Here is a 20,490-nt window from a genome sequence, read left to right on the forward strand (position 1 = left end):
CATAAATAGTATAGAAATGAAATTAGTATCGGAGATTTTTTTCCCGCTTAGAATATAAAAATTTGAATCCGGATAGGGAAATTCTGAATCTTTTCCAACCGCGGATATCATATGATTTTATCTCAATGTTTTGGTTGCATGAACTGCCCCCATTGGAAAGGATTTTATCTTTCTGTTTTTAATTTTATTTTATTTTTGTCATAATATCTCCCTTCTCTCATCTAAGGGACCATTAGATTAACTACCATAGAAAAATGTAGCGGTTGCAAAAATGTTCACAGTCAGTAATTTTTGGGCTTGATGGGTCCGTGATCTATAAGAATTATAAACATCTATTTCTGAAAGGTGTTGGTCAGTTTAGACTAGGATTACATGCTAATGATGCTTGTTTTTGGCCCAACTATTTATATGGGCCTCATACACATAAATATATAAATATACAGTTGTAGTCATGTTTCCGGAGGAGACATGTATTGAGTTTGGTGCGAGATAGTGTGAGATAGTGTGATGTATGGTCACTTGTCATTACCAATAGTGTGGCTTGTACTTAGACGACATCTAACAGTTGATTGTGTCGGTAAACAGAAAAAAATCGTGAAACTAACCTATCAAAATATAAAGTGAATGCGACTAGGAAATAATTTGTAGCCATCTCTATATAATGTTTTTTACATGTTTTCTGCGGCCATCGTTAATCAATGACATAGAGATAGGATACTTTTAACTTTTAAGTAAGATGTACTTATGCTAACCATTTTTATTTTACTTTTTGACATTAAATCCTATATCTTATTCTACCAACAATACTATGGATTTTTCTTTTGAGCCAAATGAAAAAACAGTTGAACTTACGTTTTTTAAAAAACCAAAACCTACTATTCTTAATCTCATTTAAAATACTTATTTGTGGATCGTTGTATGTAAATGTTTCATTCTATCACAAAACGTATTAACAAAAGTTTATTCATCAAAAGCTAACAGCTAAAATCAATAACTCAATTAATCTATTTACACTTACATTTAGTATACTACAAAGAAACAAAAACTACCAATTTCTGTTATATATTTCTATAAAATGGACGAAATAAGTAAATACCAAAAGAAAGATTTGGGGTAAGATGGCTTAATCTTCTAGAGGCCAACATATAAAAGGATCGGTGAACTGCTTCTTTCTTTATCTACTATACCAAATCAAATCGATACAACAGAATTGAGAATTTAATAAGTAAAATTTCACTTTTTTTACTTACAAAAAGAGAAGGTTTTATAATACAAAAGGTACCAAGAAATTAAAAAAAGGTTAAAAGAGATATTATACACAAAAAAGGCAAAAGATTTGTCGGTAGAGAGATTTTTCTGCAACAGACCGGTCGGTTTGAATCAGAAAGGATGAACATTTCTTGTTAAACCATTGACGTTAGTGAAGAAACCAACATGTTTGTATGGAAGATACGATCTTCGTTTACCTTCTTCTCTCATTGCTCTGTTTCTCATATACAACCTCTCATGTGCCGACTTCGTTCTCATCTTCTTCTTCTCTGTTCTCGTTTTCTCTTTCTCTTTCTCCGTTCTCTTCGATCTCACCGACGAAGACGACGAAGGTTGTTGGTTCTTGTCACCATCCCCGTTGCTTAGAAACACGAACGCGTCTTTACCGTCGCTGTTACTTCTCAAAACAAGATCTTTAAACCTCCATAGCTTCGAAAACCCTGTCGAGTTACTTTTCCGACAAGTCTCCGGCGTTGCTTCTTGAACCGTACGGCCTTTCCATGAACAGTACGGACCCATTGGTTCTTCTTCTTCTTCTTCTTGTTCGTCCTCCGCGGTTGTGGATTCCACGAAGAGTTTCTTGAGAGGTGAACGTAAAGTTTGCTCCTTTGGATCGTCGTAGAGAAGATTCCGGTTAAACAGAGGATAAACCGGTCGGATCTGACCGTCTTTAAACGCTTCATCTGCGGTTATCGGTGAGTTCTCTGCGTTTACACTTGCGAATGAGAACTCTTCTCCTTCTCGTTCTCCTTCCTCATCTTCTTGATTAGATTCGGCTTTGGTCTCGTTCTGATTCCACCATGATGATTTCTCAAGATTGTTATGATGATCTCTGTGTTCTTGCCCTGTGGTGGAACCTATCTTTAATTTTGAGCCGAAATCGTTGTTTAATTTACCGTAAACCTCTGAAAATCTCTCTTTTCCGGCGAACTTCTGCGCCGGAGATGAAGGAGAAACAACTTGCATCTTTTTTTCTTTATTATCAATCAGATCTATAAAAACACATAAACACAAAAAGTTTGTTTTTTCTTTTTTCTTTTTTTCCCTCTTCTTGTCTGAAAGAGAAACCTGAAAATAAGATTCGAGTATTGTTGAGATTTGATAAAAATAGGTGAAGCTTTGCTCTCTTTTATATATGGTTGGGATATTATTATTAATTAGCTCCCAAATCTTAATAACACCACCACCTCCTTTTTTTCTTTTAAAAAAAAAGAAATTGTGAAAGATTTAAAATAATATGGTCAAATATCGTTGTTAATCTCCGGTCAAACTTAACTTAATAAAATTGGTCTACAATAAAATTACTAAAATAATTTGTTATCCATATCTAACAAAACAGAATCAAAAATACGTAGTACTTGTTTTTGCTTACGTTGAATGAATTTGGATTCTAGAACAAAACTAGTTGAAGGCTTAACCTTGTCTTCATAGAAACATTATAAACAAATTAGTCTTAGATTGTTGTTGTTAGCATATATAATATCTTTTGACCAAATAAAAAAGAAGCTAGAGATATATAAATACAAAAAGAAAATTTGGTTTTTAGCTGAAAACAAATATCTCAATAGTTAAATAAGACCTTCCTCCAATCTAATCACACAAATAATGTAAACCCAAAAAATACGAGAAAAAAGATCAACATATTTCAACATTACTTGATAAAGCTAGAAAGCTAAAAAATACTAGAAATAATAAAATAAGAGATTTCTTTCTTTTTTTTTGGGCCAAAACAAAATAAGAAATTTCGAATGCATTTTCCATTTGTTCCCTTTTTTGCCGGTTGAAGTAAAAAAAAGCGCGTCACGGCGTGATGGGCAATGAACATGGCGACGAAGCTAGGCGCTGACGATAAAGAATAAAAGGGTAGAATCGTAGTTATCTCTAAGTTTACAGAACCATTACTTTGTTCGAGAAGCAAAACACGAACGCGACTTGTTCAAATGCACTGACATGTGTACTGACGTGGAACGTATCTTGAGGTCCACGTGTTGACTTTGCACCAAACCAAAAAAATAAAAAAGTTGAAATGTTCGAGAAGCTCACTTGTTTTTTTCTTTTTCATGTGTTACGTTGAGTAGTTGACCTACAACGTTATTTGATACTATGCCTTTGGTGAATCTTGACCAATGTGGGTTGCTATGGCCTATGGTCAACTCAACGCGATTGGTAGACTTTTCCCTTCCCTAACCACATGGAATGATTCGGTTCGGGTCATGGACTCATTGGTTTTATAAGGGATTAATTTACGGTTCTCAAATTGGTTTAGATATTTCTTTGTAGATATTTTTCTTTAATAAATTTCGATTATGCTTTTGTGGAGATTTTTTAAAACTTTTAATTATGCTTTTTCGGATATTATGGATATTTTATTGGCTTTTGGATTTTTCGGTCCACTGGTTCAAAGATAGTTGAAAATGACCAAATGACAAAAATTGAAAATTGAAAAAGAGAAATATATATTGAAAACTAAAACGATTTTTCTATAAAAGAAAATGTAGACGATATTTATTTTGGAAATGGAAAGATTCTGCAATAGCATTGGAAAAAAAAAACTCCCAAGATCATTAAATGAATAATTAAAAAGAAAATAAAATCAGGGGAAAAAAATAAATCAAAACAGAGAAAAACAGTTACTACTCACTAATTCGGTTGGCGGAAAACATATAGTTTTATTTATGATTCTATGGTTTTTTTTTCTTGGGATGTGGAGCAAATTTCATTAATATATTATCCTGCGATCAAATTTGCCACATGTGTGGTCATTAGGTTACCACATACATTACGAAAAGACCGACCAAGAGTTATGAGTATGAAGTGGCAAAATAGTGTTAGGCAGTTCCATTTATTGGTGTGTATAGCATAAATGGGAATAGGTCGCTGTTGGTTCGTTGGTGACTCACTCTCAGTCGTGCACTGTGTGTAATTAGTTAGTTGTATTACAAATCTCTATAAAAATGAAAAATCTCATCATAGTGTTTTACTTAATATTCGTATAACATGGAACGCATTATATGGTATGTAAAAGGGACGTTTTAATTAACCATTAGGTAAAAAACACATTAGTCTCCCCTATGCCAACTAGTATTCTATTGTGAGATCCTCATCAAAAAGTAGCACATGAGACTTGAACCCATGACCTCAAACACTACATAGAAGCACTTAAACCATTTTGACACTTATAACTTTAATTTTAATGTAATTTTTTTAGTTTTTAATAGGTTGTTGGGTGCAACTGCCCCTACTTTCTTCTTAGTGGGTCCGCCCCTGTTACCTTTTATGTACACATCTAGTTTCTCACTTCTCTTATACCCTTTGTGTACAAAAAAACTATCATGAAGAGAACTTAACCACTAAACAATGAAGTGAATATGATCATTACCAAACAATTAATAACAAAGATGGTTTGAGTAGTTTGCAAGTAATGCATGTATGTTCCATGTGCTCAAATAAACGGGGGGAAATGATAAATAAGAGCTCTTATTACATATCGATCGAATATGAGGAATTAATGCTTTGTGCCCAAATTTAGAAATGATTAGTTGGTGATCGAGAAGATAGTTAGAACGTGGACATCAAGGATATAATGTCATAATCATCCGAATTTACAAAACCACGAAAAACTATTCACGCGTTTATTGGATTTTGTGGTCCTAAATGATAATGATGTTGAATGAAAAACATTATAATATACCACAAATGAGTTGTTTGTTTCCATTATTCAAAAAAAAAAAAAATTTACTTGTTTGTTTCCATTATTCAAAAAAAATAAAAAATTTACGTCCTAATCGTAAGCAAATAAATTAATCATATTTTTTGGTAGGTTCTACTGATTACATTACTTGGTTAATATGGTTCCTAGATTATCAAGACATTAAGATATTTCATTTTCTCGAAGAGACTTTTATATCTATATTACATCAATGATATCACGAAATTTTGATATATAAGCTAATCTTATCGGAAAATTAGAATGACAAATCGGGAGAAGCCTTTGTCCCTACACATGTGGGTTACATAAAGTTCCATAATCCGACAGAACTCTTATTATATGCAATAATTTGTTTTGTTTGTTTGTAATTTGGTTGAATTGAAACGAGCGATGATTTGATACTCTACGGACCAAAGCTGCCGCCGCAAATTGCTATCATGTCGTCGGATTTTTGTTATGGTGCTCTTTTGTATTTTTTAGGCATTTGGTCTGTACATATATTCTGATGAGATATCACAACAACTTCCAAGTTTAAAGAAATTTTATATATATATATATATATATATATATATATATATATATATATATATATATGTTAAGGTTAATTTCTCTCCTTTTTAGAACATTTTTTGGATAACGAGCACTTAATCAGTCTACTTCTTATTCTAAGAATCGATCAATAGGATAAACCACCATTATTTATGGGCTCTTAACCAACTTTTATCTTAAGATTTGTTAAGAGATTTCTCTTATAGATAATATTGCTTTAGGAAGCATTGACTTTTTGTTTGTCAACGATATAGGCGTGAGTATCAAGCATATATAACATACACACACCATATGCTTACACTAGCCTAATCAATTTTTAAATGAGAGTCAGAATATACCTTTGCAACTTCTCTATGCAGTTGGACATTTTCACACACTAGAATTTTTTTTCTTAAAGCTTGTGCATACCTTCACGTTGTCAACACTTATACATGATATAGAAATATTGTTGGTCAAAGACTTTTCTCTAACTTCAAGATTAAGGAAGTTTATTTTGCAATGGCTATGTATGTTTACGTTATATTCTTTATTTCGATAGACTATTGATCGAGTGAAGCACTATTGGGAACATAGAAATATAATTCACTAGGTGGAATAGGACTATATAGGGAGGAATATCTTGAGCTTGTTAAAGAAGAAAGAAGCTGTTGATTAAGTATCGTGATTTTACATGCTTCGACCAAGAACTAAGAAGTAACAACGAGCAAAAGGAAAGAAATAAAACCATCATCAAGAAGAAGAACGAACTCTCTCATCCCTAAAGACTTAACCTAGCCAATCCAAAAAGCTACTAGCCACATAGAGATTGCGATATCTATCTTCATTTGTCACACTTTGGCAATGAGCTTAGCTCCTTCATTCGCTGACGTCCCTTCCATTCAACTAATGACCTCTAATACCGCCAAGATTTCAAGAATAGATTGAAAACCTGAAAGATGACTAAGCTTTTGAGGTCACTATTAATTAACTCCCACTAACACAACATGCAAACATAATCATACTTATTGTTGGATGATTATTTCAAAATGGTAAGGAAAAGTGACGTAAGTTATTAATAAACGAGCACACGAGGAGAAGATTTGAGAAACTGATACATAAAACATAACCATCAATACACTTTCTCTCAATAATCTATAAAATTAAAAACCATGCCAAAGATTAAAACATTCATGTGGAAGAATATCTCAAATAGTGGGCTCTGGAAGTAGTTGATAAATATGTATATCACATGCCTGATTTAGAGTTCTGATACGAAAATATCACCAATTAGCAAATGTTCATTAATTTCTCCAAATACATTTTTGTTCTTGTAACGTTTATCTAAAAGAAAAAGTCCATAAGCTTTGTCCCTTGGATTACATGAAAAACATAAAATACTTTTCCATCAGTTTAAAGGGGAAAACAAATGTAATTTGATGAAGTGGTCATCAAATAAACTAGGTAAACTAACATTACTGATTAAAAGATAATACATAAGTTATATTTAGACAAAATGAAAAACCAAATCATACAACTTTTACTTTTATCACAGAGAGCTAGAAAAAATAAAAAAAATCAAGTTGTTATAAATAAAAAAATCACTATTCTTTTTGTAACACAAAATCGCCCAATGGGGGATTTGTTTAATAAATAAATCAAAAAATCACAAGAAGACGAAAAGAAAGGATCCAATTAAATATCGGATTAGATTTTTACTAAATTAAGACATTGTCTGGTCAAAATCACCAAAAAGCAAAAAAAAAAAAAAAAAAAGGTTTGATCTCTTCATCATCATTTAACATAAACAACATTTTGCACTGTCCTCTCCAAATCTTTTTTTTTAATGTGAGGCTGCTAGATTCGAATCTTTACTTTTTCCTCTCACGAGCTTCTCGTCGGACCTTCTCCTTCTACCTCTTTCTCGTAGCCTCCGACGCTGAAACGAATCGTTTAAAACTCGTAACTCAACAGACAACAACAAGAAGCAGGTTCCATTATCTCGCGCTGTTTTGTTTCGTCCTGAGGTTGTCTTTGTCCTCTCCTGCATTTTCGGGTTAGTGTTTCTTTTTTTAACAATGCGAATTTGATTATAATAAAAAAACTCCTGAAAATTGTTTCTATAGGGAATTAGAGAATGGCTGGTTCATCATCATCATCATCGAAGAGATTTCCTCTTTATGCTAAAGATTACGAGTTGTTTGAAGAGGTAGGTGAAGGTGTTAGTGCTACTGTGTACAGAGCTCGTTGCATTGCTCTCAACGAGATTGTTGCTGTTAAGATTTTGGATCTCGAAAAATGCAGGAACGATTTGGTTCGTTTATAAATTCTCAATCTTTTTTGAATTCTTTATCTCTGTTGTTACCATAACATTACATTTGATATGAAGTTTCATTTTTTGTTGTTGTTAATGTAGGAAACAATACGCAAAGAAGTTCATATAATGAACTTGATTGATCATCCGAATTTATTGAGAGCACATTGTTCGTTTATAGACAGTAGTAGTCTGTGGATTGTGATGCCTTATATGTCTGGTGGTTCTTGTTTTCATTTAATGAAATCGGTTTTTCCGGATGGTCTTGAGCAACCTATTATTGCTACTCTGTTGAGGGAAGTGCTTAAAGCTCTTGTTTATCTCCATCGACAAGGTCATATCCACAGAGATGTTAAGGTAAAAGATTGGAAAAATTCTCTGTCTTTTGTCTTGTGTTTTGAGTAGAGGGATCATGAGTTTACATTGTTTTATTTCTAGGCTGGGAACATATTGATTCACTCAAGAGGTGTTGTGAAACTTGGAGACTTTGGAGTTTCAGCTTGTATGTTTGAAAGTGGGGAAAGGATGCGTCCAAGGAATACATTTGTTGGAACTCCTTGTTGGTGAGTCCTTAGTACTCTGACTAGAATCAAGTTTCTATATTGGTGGTTGATTCTTTCAAAAAAATTGAATCTTTTGGCTTTTCAGGATGGCACCTGAGGTTATGCAGCAAGTAGACGGATATGATTTCAAGTATGTATGTGTGTTTACTAGTAGTCCATATGCATAGCTATCACAAGTAATTAGCTTAGGTTATTGATATTTTACATTTCTCTGTTTGGCTTATTAGAGCAGACATATGGTCGTTTGGCATAACTGCGCTGGAGCTTGCTCATGGTCATGCTCCATTTTCTAAATATCCACCTATGAAGGTGAGTCCTACCTGTATACAAGTTCATGGCCATCATGGACTTATGATATTTCCTTATCCGCATCCACTGTTTCTTTCAATGTAGTTTTTTACTTCAATCTTACTCTGCTGGTTCTCTCAACTATTTTTCAGGTGTTATTAATGACTTTACAAAATGCTCCTCCTCGCCTTGACTATGAAAGAGATAAGAAATTCTCAAAGGTAAGTGGGATTAAATGATGTACAACATATAGAAGTAGACTCCATTTTTCTTTCACTTAGAAAGGAACGGTGTCCTTTTCGCAGTCATTTAGAGAGTTAATCGCAGCTTGCTTAGTTAAAGATCCAAAAAAGCGTCCAACCTCAGCAAAACTTCTGAAACACCCTTTCTTCAAACATGCTCGGTCTACAGATTATTTGTCTCGTAAAATCCTTCATGGTCTTTCTCCACTTGGTGAACGTTTTCAAAACCTGAAGGTGAGTTGAAGAATTTACTTATCTGTTGGAATTTCAGTATCTTCATTACTTACCTTATATATAAGTAGATGTTTTCAAACTGTGAAGTTTCTCTTATGTTGGCTTTACAGGAGGCAGAGGCTGAGTTGTTTAAAGGCATAAATGGTGACAAAGAACAGTTATCTCAGGTACAAAGATAAATAACAATCTAACATCTCTTACCTCTTTTGGTACTAATCTATAATCAGTATATGGAGATGCGCATCTATTCAGTTATCTTTGCAGTCTACCTAATTTAGAATCATGTAATGCTTTCTTGCAGCATGAGTATATGCGAGGGATTAGTGCTTGGAATTTTGATCTCGAAGACTTGAGGAGGCAAGCATCACTTGTAAGTAATGTCATGTCTTAAAGTAAACGTAAAACTAGTCTTTTTCGCTCGCTCTCAATGCTTCAGTGTTCTGCTATCAGATTTCAAATGATGAAATGTGCAATTCAGAGATTCAGGAACTGAACGAAAATGGGGAAGTTGAACTTGATGTACCAAAAAGAAACACAGTGGTACAAAGGTCACAGACTTCTTCAGAATGTCACTCAGAAAAGGCAAGTGTCATTCGTTCGTCCTATGAAGGCATATCTCTGCGTACCTATTTTGCATTTCAGTTAACCTCTTGTCATACCCTTTTCCAACTTACAGGATATGATGAGTGAAAGTGAGAGTCAATCAACCAGCCCATTACTTCCGACTCTTGGGTACTTTATAACATTTTCTCTTCTCTGTACAATAGTAAATCCCATCTGTGGAGTCCCATTTCACCGCAACCCTCCCCTTATAATGTTTTCATGTGTCTGTTTATTAATATGATAGGTTATATAACATAGTCATGACTAGGATAATCCAAAGTTACATACTTTGATATCTCATTAGTTTGCTTGTACAACTTAGAAATAAACATATTGGAACAGATATCAAGTTGGTATCCTTACAGATGAAAGCAATGCATGTTACTCTAGGGAAGGAACTGAAGAGAAGCTCGTTCCTGAAGAGCCACATCTACTAGAACCATTAGCGGATACAAAGCAAGTGAACAAAGCAGGACATGAGCCGGTAGTTTTGAATTACTTTGAATAAAATGTCATGCTGTTCTCGAGATTGTGAAACCTTATCTTCATAGTTCTTTTATCAGGAGAAACCAAAAAATGGCTACACAGTTAGTCCTGTGAACCAAACATCTTGCGCAGCAACGGAAATCCTCCCACTGTTACAGAGTCTCCTGGTTCAGAATGACATTCAGAGGGTGTGTTTGTCTGTTTCAAACGCTTCTCGTTGAGAAAATGGTTATTTGGATTTTTTGTCTTATGAGAAATTCAAATTGTGTTTGGTTTCATGGCAGGCAAAAGTAATCAGACTAATTAGATTATTTGATGGAAGTGCAGCAGGTACTGTTGTCTCTTATGAGTCTCATAAGTAGTAGATTTTGTTTCTTCTTTCAAGTAATAAGTTTTGATAGATGAACCTTTTTACAATGTGTACAGAAACCGGAAGGAGTCATATCCCGAAAGTGGAAGGAGTGCAGGTATGCTATTTTTATCATGTGCTTCAGTGCTTGACGCATGTAGTAGAAAGTGCAGCAGAACTAATAGCAGGAAAATTCACAGATATATCCATCAAAGGAGAAAGATCTGCAATCTCATGTTCAGTTTTTGGAGCAAAGGTAAATAGCATAACTACTTGTACTTTTCGTCTTTTTTGTTTGCTTTGAGGATTACTATTTGATTAGAAAGTTGAGATAAGTTTGTTTCATGAGTTTTTTTTTTTTCAGTGTTGATAAGCTTGTAGATGAAGTTCAGAGAAGAAAAGACATAAATAGTCAGGTAAATTCAAAATGTGGGAGTAAATACATATCAGAGATCATATGAGAGTAATCTAACTAAAAAGATGAATACGTTTTGCAGCTAGAACAACAAATCAACTCTCTAATAAACAGCAACAACATTCCTTAAAGCTTAATGGAGAGAAGATGATTCTTTAATGTAATTCAATATTTATATATAATAATTCGCACAAATTAACTCTTTTTCAGGTTTTTTACATAAATAAAATCTATATTAGTTCATCCCTCTTAAATGTCATATCAGAGACCAAGAAGCAACGGAAGTGACACAATAGGCATATCGGGGATTTTTACCAAGTGTCTTTGTATTACTAATTGTCAAATCTGGTTGATCACAAGCTAACGAGTAAAAAACAAACAAGAAAAGGTAAAAAACAAAGAAAGTGTGTTTTTCATTACTGCAATCTATATATCTTCTTCTATATACTACTAATGTGTGAATGTGTTGTTTCTTGTTGTTTCGAACCTACTCCATTATGTCCTCAGCTCCTGTTAAACTTTGGCTACTTGTGGTAAAATCTGTAAACGTCAATTTCTTCTCTGCCAAGGACAAAAAAAGTGGGATCAATACTCTAGTCTGACTAATATTCTAACAAACTAAAGTTATGAAAAAGTAATTAGACCTTGCTCCATAAGCAAAACATTTATCATTGACTGATTATGAAATCTTGTTAAAGGAGACTTACTTCTACTTTTTTTTGTCCTTTCTTTCTAACGCCTCTGGTTCTTGAGAATCTTGAAAAGAAGATGATCTCCAACCACTTCCCTCATCTTCTTAACTAGCTGCTCTCTTCTCAGCTTCCGTTTCTAACAAAAGAAAAAACAAAATCAACGTTTCAGAAACCAGAGATGTATAGATAAATCACACTGATCATGGATATTGTAATAACTCCGTACTCTAAAATCATCATAAGTTGTCAAGATCATGTTCATTCTTGTAGCGTCGAGTGACTTTGAAAGTATAGACATAAGAACAGAGAAGCTAACACATGGTGACCTTGCTCTTCTAATAAGACCTGCACAAAACATTAACTTCACTCTCAGATTAAAACCACAAAACACAAAGAATCTTGAATAAGTTTGTGTTATTATTATTACCTCTGAGACGAGGAGACTTGAAACTGACGATATAAGTGGGAAGAATGTGGGAATTCATGTTAGAGCTCCAAATCACATATTTCCTCGGATTCTCAAGATTATCAACACCAGAATCAAACCGGTACGAGCTTGGTTGAAATTGCTTAGAACCAGCCACGATTTGTTCCGGTTTACCAAGAATCACACGGCACAAGAGAACATGCTTCGTCCCTTCTTCATCACCTTCACCAACTAAAGCCCTGAAAGCAGAACCATTAATTAGTTTCACTGTTTCATCAAAAGTGATCACATTAACCAAAAGACTTACGCAGCGAGAGAGTATCTATGATGAACAAGATGAATCCCAACACCGTGAGATCCAGCGTCATTCTCAAACTTCTCGATCTCTCTGTTACTAAAACCATACGTAACGATACGATCGATCTCTTCTTTAGAACCAGAGTACCATCCGTACTTAACGTTCGCGACTCCTTCGTTCTTCCTCGTCAAAGCTTCGGTGAAAACTTTAAACGCTGCGAACTTAGCTTTCGTCGTGATTCTTCTCTCCGTCGAGTTCTTACGCACGGAAACGATCGTTGTTTCCCCGGAGAAAGAACCCATTCCCGAGAGGAAACAGTTCTTGATGAGATCGTTCTCGAAGCTGTCTTCACTTAGAAGAATCGTTGAATCGCCGGAGAAGTTAGGTACGGCGTTATCATCGGAGACGGGGTTGAAGATTTCGCCGTTGTCTTGTCTCGTCACGGATTCTTGATCGTCGATCTCGACTTGTGCCGCCATTAGAAAGAAAGAGAAACAGAGAGAGAGAGAGAGAGAAGAAGAAGAAGGTTGCTTGGGGAAAAAGGAGAAATGGTGAAGGTTTGTTTCAATGGCGGTTTTAGGGATTTACAGTTATAGGTAAGAGAGAGAGAGTGTACGTACGATTAAAGCGAAAACTTGGCCAACAAGTTTCTAAATCTATATTCTTCAATTACTAGTTTACCCTTTTAGACTATATTTAGAGAATTCCCAAACATTATTGAGGTAATGAACGAAACAAATATGAATATGATAGCATGTGGTTATACTTAATGGTTTGTGACTTATAAGCTCCCAGTCAAATTTATGAACAACATTACTTATAGAGAATACCAAAATAGTGTAGAATCTTATTAAGTCATCAAATATGTATGCGTGTACTGTAGATATTTCGAGGTCGGTTACATAATAGTGTACGAATTCTCTTCTATCTTTGTTTTTTCTTGTGAATAGGAATAATATTGGTGTATTATTATTAATAGTTAACTTGTGAAATTGAAAATGCTTCCATTAGTTTCCTTCTACATCACATAATTCTGAAGTTTTTGATAAATTATTTAGATATAAAATAATGATAATTTTAGATAAGAAATATTCAATAGAATTAGTTTTGAAATAACATAACTTTCGTGTATTCGGTAAACATTATACAATTTCTTTTTCCTTTTCAAAATGATATGATGACCAAACAAAAAAATAATCCTAGATTTCTAAGATTTAAAGACATTAGAAATCAATGAGCCCAATAGGTATCAACAGGCCCAATACGTTTTAGACTTTCAAAGCCACACAGTAGGTTCGAATTAGAGAAACACGTCATAGTGTGTTGTTGTTCTTTCTTGTTTATCCGACGTGTCAGATTTAAAACAGATCAAGTCGGTTCAGGGAACTTTGCGCGGTAACCCGGATACTGCTAAAAACGACGTAGTTTTGGATCAAACGGGCACAGCAAAACGACGTGCTTCCAATGAAATTTGAAAAAGAAGATCATGGGCGAGCTGTTACAATTTTTATAAAACAAAACGAACAAGAGAGAGAGAGAGAGGTCCTCCATTAACGTGTTATTATTTTACATTTGACATATTCATATTATAATTTCGTAATGGTACGCATTTCTCCAGCTTATTTCCAGGTCTTCGCTTTATAAACATTTTTTTTTAATCTTTCTGTGATTAGAAAATATTTGTTTATTTCGGATGTTATTTGAATTGAGTTGTTTACAGTTGCAGTACCAGATATTTTTTTAATCAATGGATGAATTTTAAGGTATAGTTTCGTATTTTTTTTTAGAAGAGAGACGATAACTCTGCTTCTGTTTGAGTGATTTTGAATTTTCAGAAGCAGAGTATTTGCTAAAAACAGAGAGAACCAAGGCGAAAATGTCGGACTCGCCGTCTTCTTCTCCACCTGCACCGTCTGCCGATTCTGCTCCTCCGCCGGATAACTCAACCGGCGGATCCGCTCCTCCACCTACGGATTCAGCCCCACCTCCTAGTCCGCCGGCTGATTCATCTCCGCCTCCAGCTGATTCATCTCCTCCTCCGGCTGATTCTTCTCCCCCTCCGCCGCCGGCTGATACATCTCCTCCGCCTGCTGATCCATCTCCTCCGCCAAGTTCTCCACCTCCTCCGGAAAATGCTCCACCGCCGTTGCCTACTGTGTTCCCTCCACCTCCACCGGAAGACTCACCCCCGCCGGAGCCCACCAACTCCCCTCCCCCACCGGAAGTGTTTGAATCGCCACCGCCTCCGCCCAATGAAGCAGACAGCCCTCCTGCTCCTCCGCCTCCTGAACAGGTACCTCCTCCAGCGTCTTCACCGCAGGCGGGACACAAGAAACCTAAAAAACACTCACCAGGACCTAAAAAATCTCCTTCAGCACCAACCAAATCACCTTCAGCACCTGCCAAATCGCCACCCGCTCCTCCACCCGCTCCTCCGCTAAACTCGCCATCTCGCGGAGTCCCCAGCAGCGGAATCTCTGTCCCGCCACCACCAAATGGCGGTGGCGGCTATCAAGGAAAGACTATGGTAGGTTTTGCAGTAGCGGGTTTCGCGGTCATTGCCTTGATGGCTGTTGTGTTTTTAGTCAGAAGGAAGAAAAAGAGAAACGTTGATGCTTACAGTGACTCACAGTACTTGCCTCCTTCAAATTTCTCCATCAAATCAGGTTAAATCTTGATCCATCTCTCATCTTCTTGTCCATCTTCAAGAATCAAATTTTAAAGTTTTCTCTTTTGCTTTACTTAGATGGATTCTTATACGGTCAAAATCCAACAAAGGGATACTCTGGTCCTGGTGGTTACAATACACAACAACAATCCAGTACCGGAAACAGCTTTGGCAGCCAAAGAGGAGGAGGAGGTTATACACGGTCAGGGAGCGCACCTGATTCAGCAGTGATGGGAAGTGGTCAAACGCATTTCACTTATGAAGAGCTAATGGACATAACTGAAGGATTTTCTAAGCAAAACATACTTGGAGAAGGAGGGTTTGGTTGTGTCTACAAAGGTAAACTAAATGATGGAAAACTAGTTGCTGTTAAGCAGCTTAAGGTTGGTAGTGGACAAGGCGACCGTGAGTTTAAGGCAGAGGTTGAGATCATTAGTCGTGTTCATCATCGCCATTTGGTTTCTCTTGTTGGTTACTGCATTTCGGATTCAGAGAGATTGCTTATCTATGAGTATGTTCCTAACCAAACCTTGGAGCATCATTTGCATGGTGAGGTTTTTTTGGCCAATTTCCTCATCAGACAAGATTTTTTTTTGTGTGTTAATCGACATGTTTTTTTTGCTTACATGGGTTCTGTTCTTGACAGGGAAGGGAAGGCCAGTCCTTGAATGGGCTAGAAGAGTCAGAATTGCTATAGGTTCTGCCAAAGGTTTGGCATATTTGCACGAAGACTGTAAGTACTGCTTTTTTCTTGCGTGTGAAGGCAATGTTTAGGCATTTCAAAAGTTCAAACAGAAGCTGAATCATGGTGACTTTGTTTGCAGGTCACCCAAAAATCATTCACAGGGACATCAAGTCCGCAAACATCCTGCTAGACGATGAGTTTGAAGCTCAGGTAATAAAGCAAATCATCTTTAAAAAGAAAACATTTACTCTGTTTTGAGCTTTGGCTCTAAAGTTTTAATTAGTTGATGAGACATTTATTTGTTCTTACATTTCTGTCTCTTGGTGTCTAGGTTGCTGACTTTGGGCTTGCCAAACTCAATGATTCAACACAAACCCATGTGTCAACTCGTGTTATGGGAACCTTTGGGTAAGATTGATCACAAACTCTACCCCAATATATAGTCAACCTATCTTCAGGAGCTTAAACTTGTAAAACTGACGAACTAGTTTTGATTCTCAAAAGTACATAAGGATTTATGTTACTGAATTTTGTTTTCAGGTACCTAGCACCAGAATATGCACAAAGCGGAAAGCTGACTGATAGATCAGATGTATTCTCATTTGGGGTTGTTCTCTTAGAGCTTATAACAGGACGCAAACCAGTTGACCAGTACCAGCCTCTGGGAGAAGAGAGTTTGGTTGAATGGGTACTAAAGACTAACCTGTCTTGATATTTCAATATATGGTTAGACTTGGCTCTAGTTTTATGAATGACATAATCTATGATGAACTCACAGGCTCGCCCACTGCTTCACAAAGCCATTGAGACCGGCGATTTCAGTGAACTAGTCGATAGGAGGCTAGAAAAGCACTACGTGGAGAATGAAGTTTTCAGAATGATTGAAACGGCTGCTGCTTGTGTTAGGCATTCTGGTCCTAAACGTCCACGCATGGTTCAGGTACTTATGACTAATCAAATCTCAACAAAGAACAATCCTATTTATGTCATGTTTTTGTTTATAAAATTTGAAAATCTTACACAAAACTTGTTTGAAATAAGGTTGTGAGAGCACTAGACAGCGAAGGAGACATGGGAGATATCAGCAACGGAATCAAAGTGGGACAAAGCAGTGCTTATGAATCTGGTCAGTATAACCATGACACCATGAAGTTCAGGAAAATGGCGTTTGGTTTTGACGACAGCTCAGAGTCCGGCATGTACAGTGGAGACTACTCTGTCCATAGCTCCAGGAAAGGATCCAACGGAGCCTCCTCTGAGTTCACAAGGAATGAATCCGACAACAGAAACTTCAATAACAGGCGGTTCTGATTCAAAGATAGGTCAAACTTATAACCTCTTCTTCTCTTGTCTTTGCCTTATAATCACTCCTCATGCTTGAGCTCTTTGTACAGCATTAATGCTCTCTTTTGTATTCTTTTGTGTGTGAGATACGTTTCTTGCTAGCTTACCTTTAGTTTTGCTTCCATAATTGTGGACATTTGCCTCAAAAGACTTATCATAGGTGAGAACAGAAAAAAAGCAACAACAAAAAAGAAAAAGAGAAGTCACAACAGTGTTCTGTAAGAGTGATTTTGAATCTTGTTTGCTTTTGTATGTTTCTCTGTGTTGAGTTTTGGATTTTTTTGTTGTGTGTGATAACATGAATGAAGAACTCCATCATCTTATTTTTTCACATATTGAGCTTAATTGTTGTTACTTGTCATCTAATTTTTTCTTTTCTTGCTTTCATTATATAATTTGATATCTAATTAAGTTCCAATACCCCATATGTAACAAAACCAAACGACACAAAAAAGACAAAAAAATAAAACAAACAAGAATACAATAAAGTAAACAAGCATGATGAAGTCTCTAGTCTTATTTAAGATTTAAGACTCTGTTCTGACCGGAGTTTGAAGTCGGAACCACCGTGTCTGAAGTGCCCTTAGACATGGTGACTCCATGTTTAATACATAACCGGAGGTTGTCTTTTCCCTCCTGCTCCTCCTCCTCCTCCTCTTCCTGCTCCTCCTCCTCCTCCTCTTCCTGCTCCTCCTCCTCCTCCTCCTCTCTTGTTATCAAACCCAAACTCAATGTCCCCTCCGTTTCGACCAGAGGGTTTACCCATTGGACCAGGCCGCTTCATATCGAACCCAAACTCCACATCACCTCTTTCTCTCGGCTCACGCTCCACAGGTCTGATCTCACGGCTCTTCTTTGACGACGGTTTCTCGTGCTTCGAAGCTTTTTTGTTGTTTTTTTCTTTGTGTTGCTTTCCCCCGCGGTTGCATAGCCTTCCAAAGACACAAGCCAGTGCCGCCAAGATAAGGATCGCTGCTAGAACTATGAACACTGTACCGAACGAGCCACGTGAACTAGAAGTGGGTGAAGGCGGGGTCGTATAAGAGGTAGAAGATGAAGAAGGAGATGGATACACGTAAAGAGGCTGCTGAATCTCTTGTGGTTGATCTCCCATTTTTATATCTCTAGTAGTTTTGGTTTTGATTGTGATTTTGGTGAGATATATGCTTTAGGAGGTCTGTGATAATGAAGAGTACTTCAATGTATTAATAGTAGTAGCACTCCTGTCTATGATCATGTTCTGTAAATAAAGTTTATGTGAGACATAGGTTTTTTATTTTTGAAATAAAGTTACATATAGCTTACTTTTGTGGAAATTATCAGTTTTTTTTTTTGTCTTCTTTAATAAAGAAATATTCTCTAGTTGTTTTTTTCCTTTTCTTTCGATATCAACAACATTGTGGGTTTTGTTTATAAGAGATGATGCACTTTAGAGCAATTTCTGATTGCTTTGTATGAAGAGAAAGTGGGATTTTGGTTAAGTATTTTGAGATGAGATGAGACACAATTCATTGTTTCCAAGAAAGATGAAATAAAGAGATTTGATGAGTGGGCGGATGCTTTACCAATCATTGACTCTATATACTACTCTTTAGATTCCCATTACCCATTAATTTATACACTTTTTGTTTGGTTTCTCTACTCTTCACTCTTCAATATCCAATTTTCAATTCCCTAGTGCTTGAATATATATTGTGTATTGTTATTATAAAGTTGGGCTAGATATGATCAGGAGAACAAAATGATGATTTTGCATCCACTGATTTTACAAAAGGAAAAAAGATAGGTGGCTACATCAACTATAGAGGAATGCATGCTCACACATACCAAGTATCATATTGTATATTCAACTACACGAACTAGATGTATTGCATGGCCACATGCATCAACTATACAACGTCATGTAATCAACACCATAAACATAAAATTATGGTACACCGGTCAACTGACTCTGGCGTTGACTGTTTTTGACCCAAAAAAGTTTCAAATTTTTTTATATAATTTTATTTTTATTGTTAAAAAAACTAAAAACTGTAATTATTTATAATGAATTGTTATGGTTTTGTATACTTTAAAAAAATATAATCTTAGGAAAAAAATTGTAACAATAATTTTTGTATTTTAGTAAATCACATAATAAGTTGATGGTTTTGATTGACAATGTAAAAATAAGCAATTCCTTACTAATTCATAAGATTTTCCAGTTTTAATTTAGATTCTAATATCTTGAGTTATTTTACTATTAGTTTAGCTCTAAATTTTTAAAATAACTAATTATAATAAGAATGAATACATTAAAGATTTAAACAAAACTAGTGTTTAGATATTGAATATATAAAAACAAAATCAATATTTTTTATTAAATTTTTTATGGTTTTGTATAATGAAAAATATATAATCTTAGGAAGAAAATTGCTATGATGATTTTGTATTTAAATAAATCAAATAATAAGTTAATATTTTTATTATATTATAGTTTTGTATAATTAAAAATTCAAAATTAATTATAGTTTTTAGTTTTTTAACAATAAAATAAAATTATGTAAAAAAAAAGTTTGGAATTTTTTTTTGGTCAAAAACGGTCAATGCCGGAGTTAACACCGGTCAACGCCAGAGTCAGTTGACCGGTGCACCAAAATTTTATGTCTATGGTGTTGACTACATGACATTGTATAATTGATGCATGTGGCCATGCAATACATCTAGTTCGTGTAGCTGAGTATACAATAGGATACTTGGCATGTGTGAACATATATTCATCTATAGTTGGTGTAGGGAGCATCTTTTTTCCTTTACAAAATCCACCACCAATCTTCTTTAGTATTCAAGTGTTAAACCCTTCTTGTGTGAGTTTCTAAGCTGAGGTTTAAGTCTTTTACTTTAGTTTTGTCTTTTGAGAGTGAGGGGTTCCACAAGTGAGAATGGAATGAGATCGTATTCAACATAGGGATTAGTGTAAAACATAATTTATAATTCGTTCTTTAACGCAAATATTCTTTTCTTCTTTCTTTCTTTCATATGTATTTCAAACTTTTTGTCTCCTTAATGCTATCTTCTCATCAATCACAAATGGCATCGGCTTAACGCGACCATTTTTGTTTTTTTTCACCAACTGGACCATCTTTATATTTTAAATTATATATACTTTTTTTCTTTTTTTTTCTGCTAAAATAAATAAATATATTCCTTGTATAAACATAACTCCTTCAAATAGTTTTCGATGATATGAAAAATCAAAAAACGTTTGTAACCATTTGCATAACTGCAATATTTTTTTTTTTTTTTTGCTGAAAATGAATTGTACTATCAATTACAATAAATTGGATTTATCAGTTTTAAAAAGAGATTGGATCATCATAGAAAAATTTCAGTGCGCAAT

At 35.2% G+C, this 20,490-nt stretch overlaps 5 protein-coding genes across 7 annotated transcripts; 3 read left to right on the forward strand and 2 right to left on the reverse strand.

Moving 5' to 3' along the window:
• Nucleotides 1-1,152: 1,152 nt before the first annotated feature.
• Nucleotides 1,153-2,370, reverse strand: LOC17894409. Its single transcript, XM_006302585.2, has one exon. It carries the CDS (start codon nucleotides 2,233-2,235, stop codon nucleotides 1,381-1,383), a length of 855 nt encoding a protein of 284 aa, XP_006302647.1. The 5' UTR covers nucleotides 2,236-2,370; the 3' UTR covers nucleotides 1,153-1,380.
• A 4,966-nt stretch (nucleotides 2,371-7,336) lies between these two features.
• LOC17896250 (serine/threonine-protein kinase BLUS1) lies at nucleotides 7,337-11,586 on the forward strand. Of its 3 annotated transcripts, XM_023788350.1 has the most exons (20): nucleotides 7,337-7,559; nucleotides 7,630-7,817; nucleotides 7,920-8,174; nucleotides 8,256-8,380; nucleotides 8,466-8,510; nucleotides 8,608-8,689; nucleotides 8,821-8,889; nucleotides 8,974-9,144; nucleotides 9,255-9,311; nucleotides 9,446-9,514; nucleotides 9,595-9,726; nucleotides 9,821-9,876; nucleotides 10,138-10,231; nucleotides 10,311-10,421; nucleotides 10,518-10,563; nucleotides 10,660-10,700; nucleotides 10,783-10,838; nucleotides 10,947-10,998; nucleotides 11,080-11,157; nucleotides 11,263-11,586. In XM_023788350.1, exons 2-19 carry the CDS (start codon nucleotides 7,641-7,643, stop codon nucleotides 11,125-11,127), a joined length of 1,686 nt encoding a protein of 561 aa, XP_023644118.1. In that variant the 5' UTR covers nucleotides 7,337-7,559; nucleotides 7,630-7,640; the 3' UTR covers nucleotides 11,128-11,157; nucleotides 11,263-11,586. The 3 variants fall into 3 exon arrangements, with proteins under 3 accessions (XP_023644118.1, XP_023644117.1, XP_023644119.1); XM_023788349.1 differs by having other exon boundaries at nucleotides 11,080-11,586; XM_023788351.1 differs by having other exon boundaries at nucleotides 7,337-7,530; nucleotides 11,080-11,586.
• On the reverse strand, nucleotides 11,149-13,179 carry LOC17895679 (probable inactive poly [ADP-ribose] polymerase SRO3). The gene is made up of 5 exons (XM_006302536.2): nucleotides 12,424-13,179; nucleotides 12,117-12,355; nucleotides 11,916-12,034; nucleotides 11,705-11,825; nucleotides 11,149-11,558 (listed from the first exon to the last, which is right to left on the reverse strand). The coding sequence occupies exons 1-4, from the start codon at nucleotides 12,891-12,893 to the stop codon at nucleotides 11,730-11,732; spliced, it is 924 nt and encodes a 307-aa protein (XP_006302598.1). The 5' UTR covers nucleotides 12,894-13,179; the 3' UTR covers nucleotides 11,149-11,558; nucleotides 11,705-11,729.
• Nucleotides 13,180-14,154: 975 nt separating this feature from the next.
• LOC17894470 (proline-rich receptor-like protein kinase PERK13) lies at nucleotides 14,155-17,456 on the forward strand. Its single transcript, XM_006300837.2, has 8 exons — nucleotides 14,155-15,080; nucleotides 15,161-15,631; nucleotides 15,729-15,815; nucleotides 15,907-15,977; nucleotides 16,099-16,175; nucleotides 16,308-16,455; nucleotides 16,546-16,707; nucleotides 16,809-17,456. Exons 1-8 carry the CDS (start codon nucleotides 14,291-14,293, stop codon nucleotides 17,076-17,078), a joined length of 2,076 nt encoding a protein of 691 aa, XP_006300899.1. The 5' UTR covers nucleotides 14,155-14,290; the 3' UTR covers nucleotides 17,079-17,456.
• A 315-nt stretch (nucleotides 17,457-17,771) lies between these two features.
• LOC111832197 lies at nucleotides 17,772-18,346 on the forward strand. The gene has a single exon (XM_023788584.1). The coding sequence runs from the start codon at nucleotides 17,843-17,845 to the stop codon at nucleotides 18,152-18,154; it is 312 nt and encodes a 103-aa protein (XP_023644352.1). The 5' UTR covers nucleotides 17,772-17,842; the 3' UTR covers nucleotides 18,155-18,346.
• The last annotated feature ends 2,144 nt before the right edge of the window (nucleotides 18,347-20,490 follow it).

Source organism: Capsella rubella, unplaced genomic scaffold (genome assembly GCF_000375325.1).
Source record: "Capsella rubella cultivar Monte Gargano unplaced genomic scaffold, Caprub1_0 scaffold_2, whole genome shotgun sequence".
Taxonomy (NCBI): Eukaryota; Viridiplantae; Streptophyta; class Magnoliopsida; order Brassicales; family Brassicaceae; genus Capsella; species Capsella rubella.

Coding starts and splice junctions, on each gene's coding strand:
- LOC17895679 (XM_006302536.2), bottom strand. CDS start 12,893: ATGGCGGCACAAGTCGAGATCGACGATCAAGAATCCGTGACGAGACAA. Junction 12,356..12,423: donor CATAGATACTCTCTCGCTGC/GTAAGTCTTTTG, acceptor TTCTGCTTTCAG/GGCTTTAGTTGGTGAAGGTG. Junction 12,035..12,116: donor CAAGTCTCCTCGTCTCAGAG/GTAATAATAATA, acceptor TGTTTTGTGCAG/GTCTTATTAGAAGAGCAAGG.
- LOC17896250 (XM_023788349.1), top strand. CDS start 7,641: ATGGCTGGTTCATCATCATCATCATCGAAGAGATTTCCTCTTTATGCT. Junction 7,818..7,919: donor AAAAATGCAGGAACGATTTG/GTTCGTTTATAA, acceptor TTGTTAATGTAG/GAAACAATACGCAAAGAAGT. Junction 10,839..10,946: donor GTTCAGTTTTTGGAGCAAAG/GTAAATAGCATA, acceptor TTTTTTTTTCAG/TGTTGATAAGCTTGTAGATG.
- LOC17894409 (XM_006302585.2), bottom strand. CDS start 2,235: ATGCAAGTTGTTTCTCCTTCATCTCCGGCGCAGAAGTTCGCCGGAAAA.
- LOC111832197 (XM_023788584.1), top strand. CDS start 17,843: ATGTCCCCTCCGTTTCGACCAGAGGGTTTACCCATTGGACCAGGCCGC.
- LOC17894470 (XM_006300837.2), top strand. CDS start 14,291: ATGTCGGACTCGCCGTCTTCTTCTCCACCTGCACCGTCTGCCGATTCT. Junction 15,632..15,728: donor CTTGGAGCATCATTTGCATG/GTGAGGTTTTTT, acceptor TGTTCTTGACAG/GGAAGGGAAGGCCAGTCCTT. Junction 16,176..16,307: donor CGTGTTATGGGAACCTTTGG/GTAAGATTGATC, acceptor TTTTGTTTTCAG/GTACCTAGCACCAGAATATG.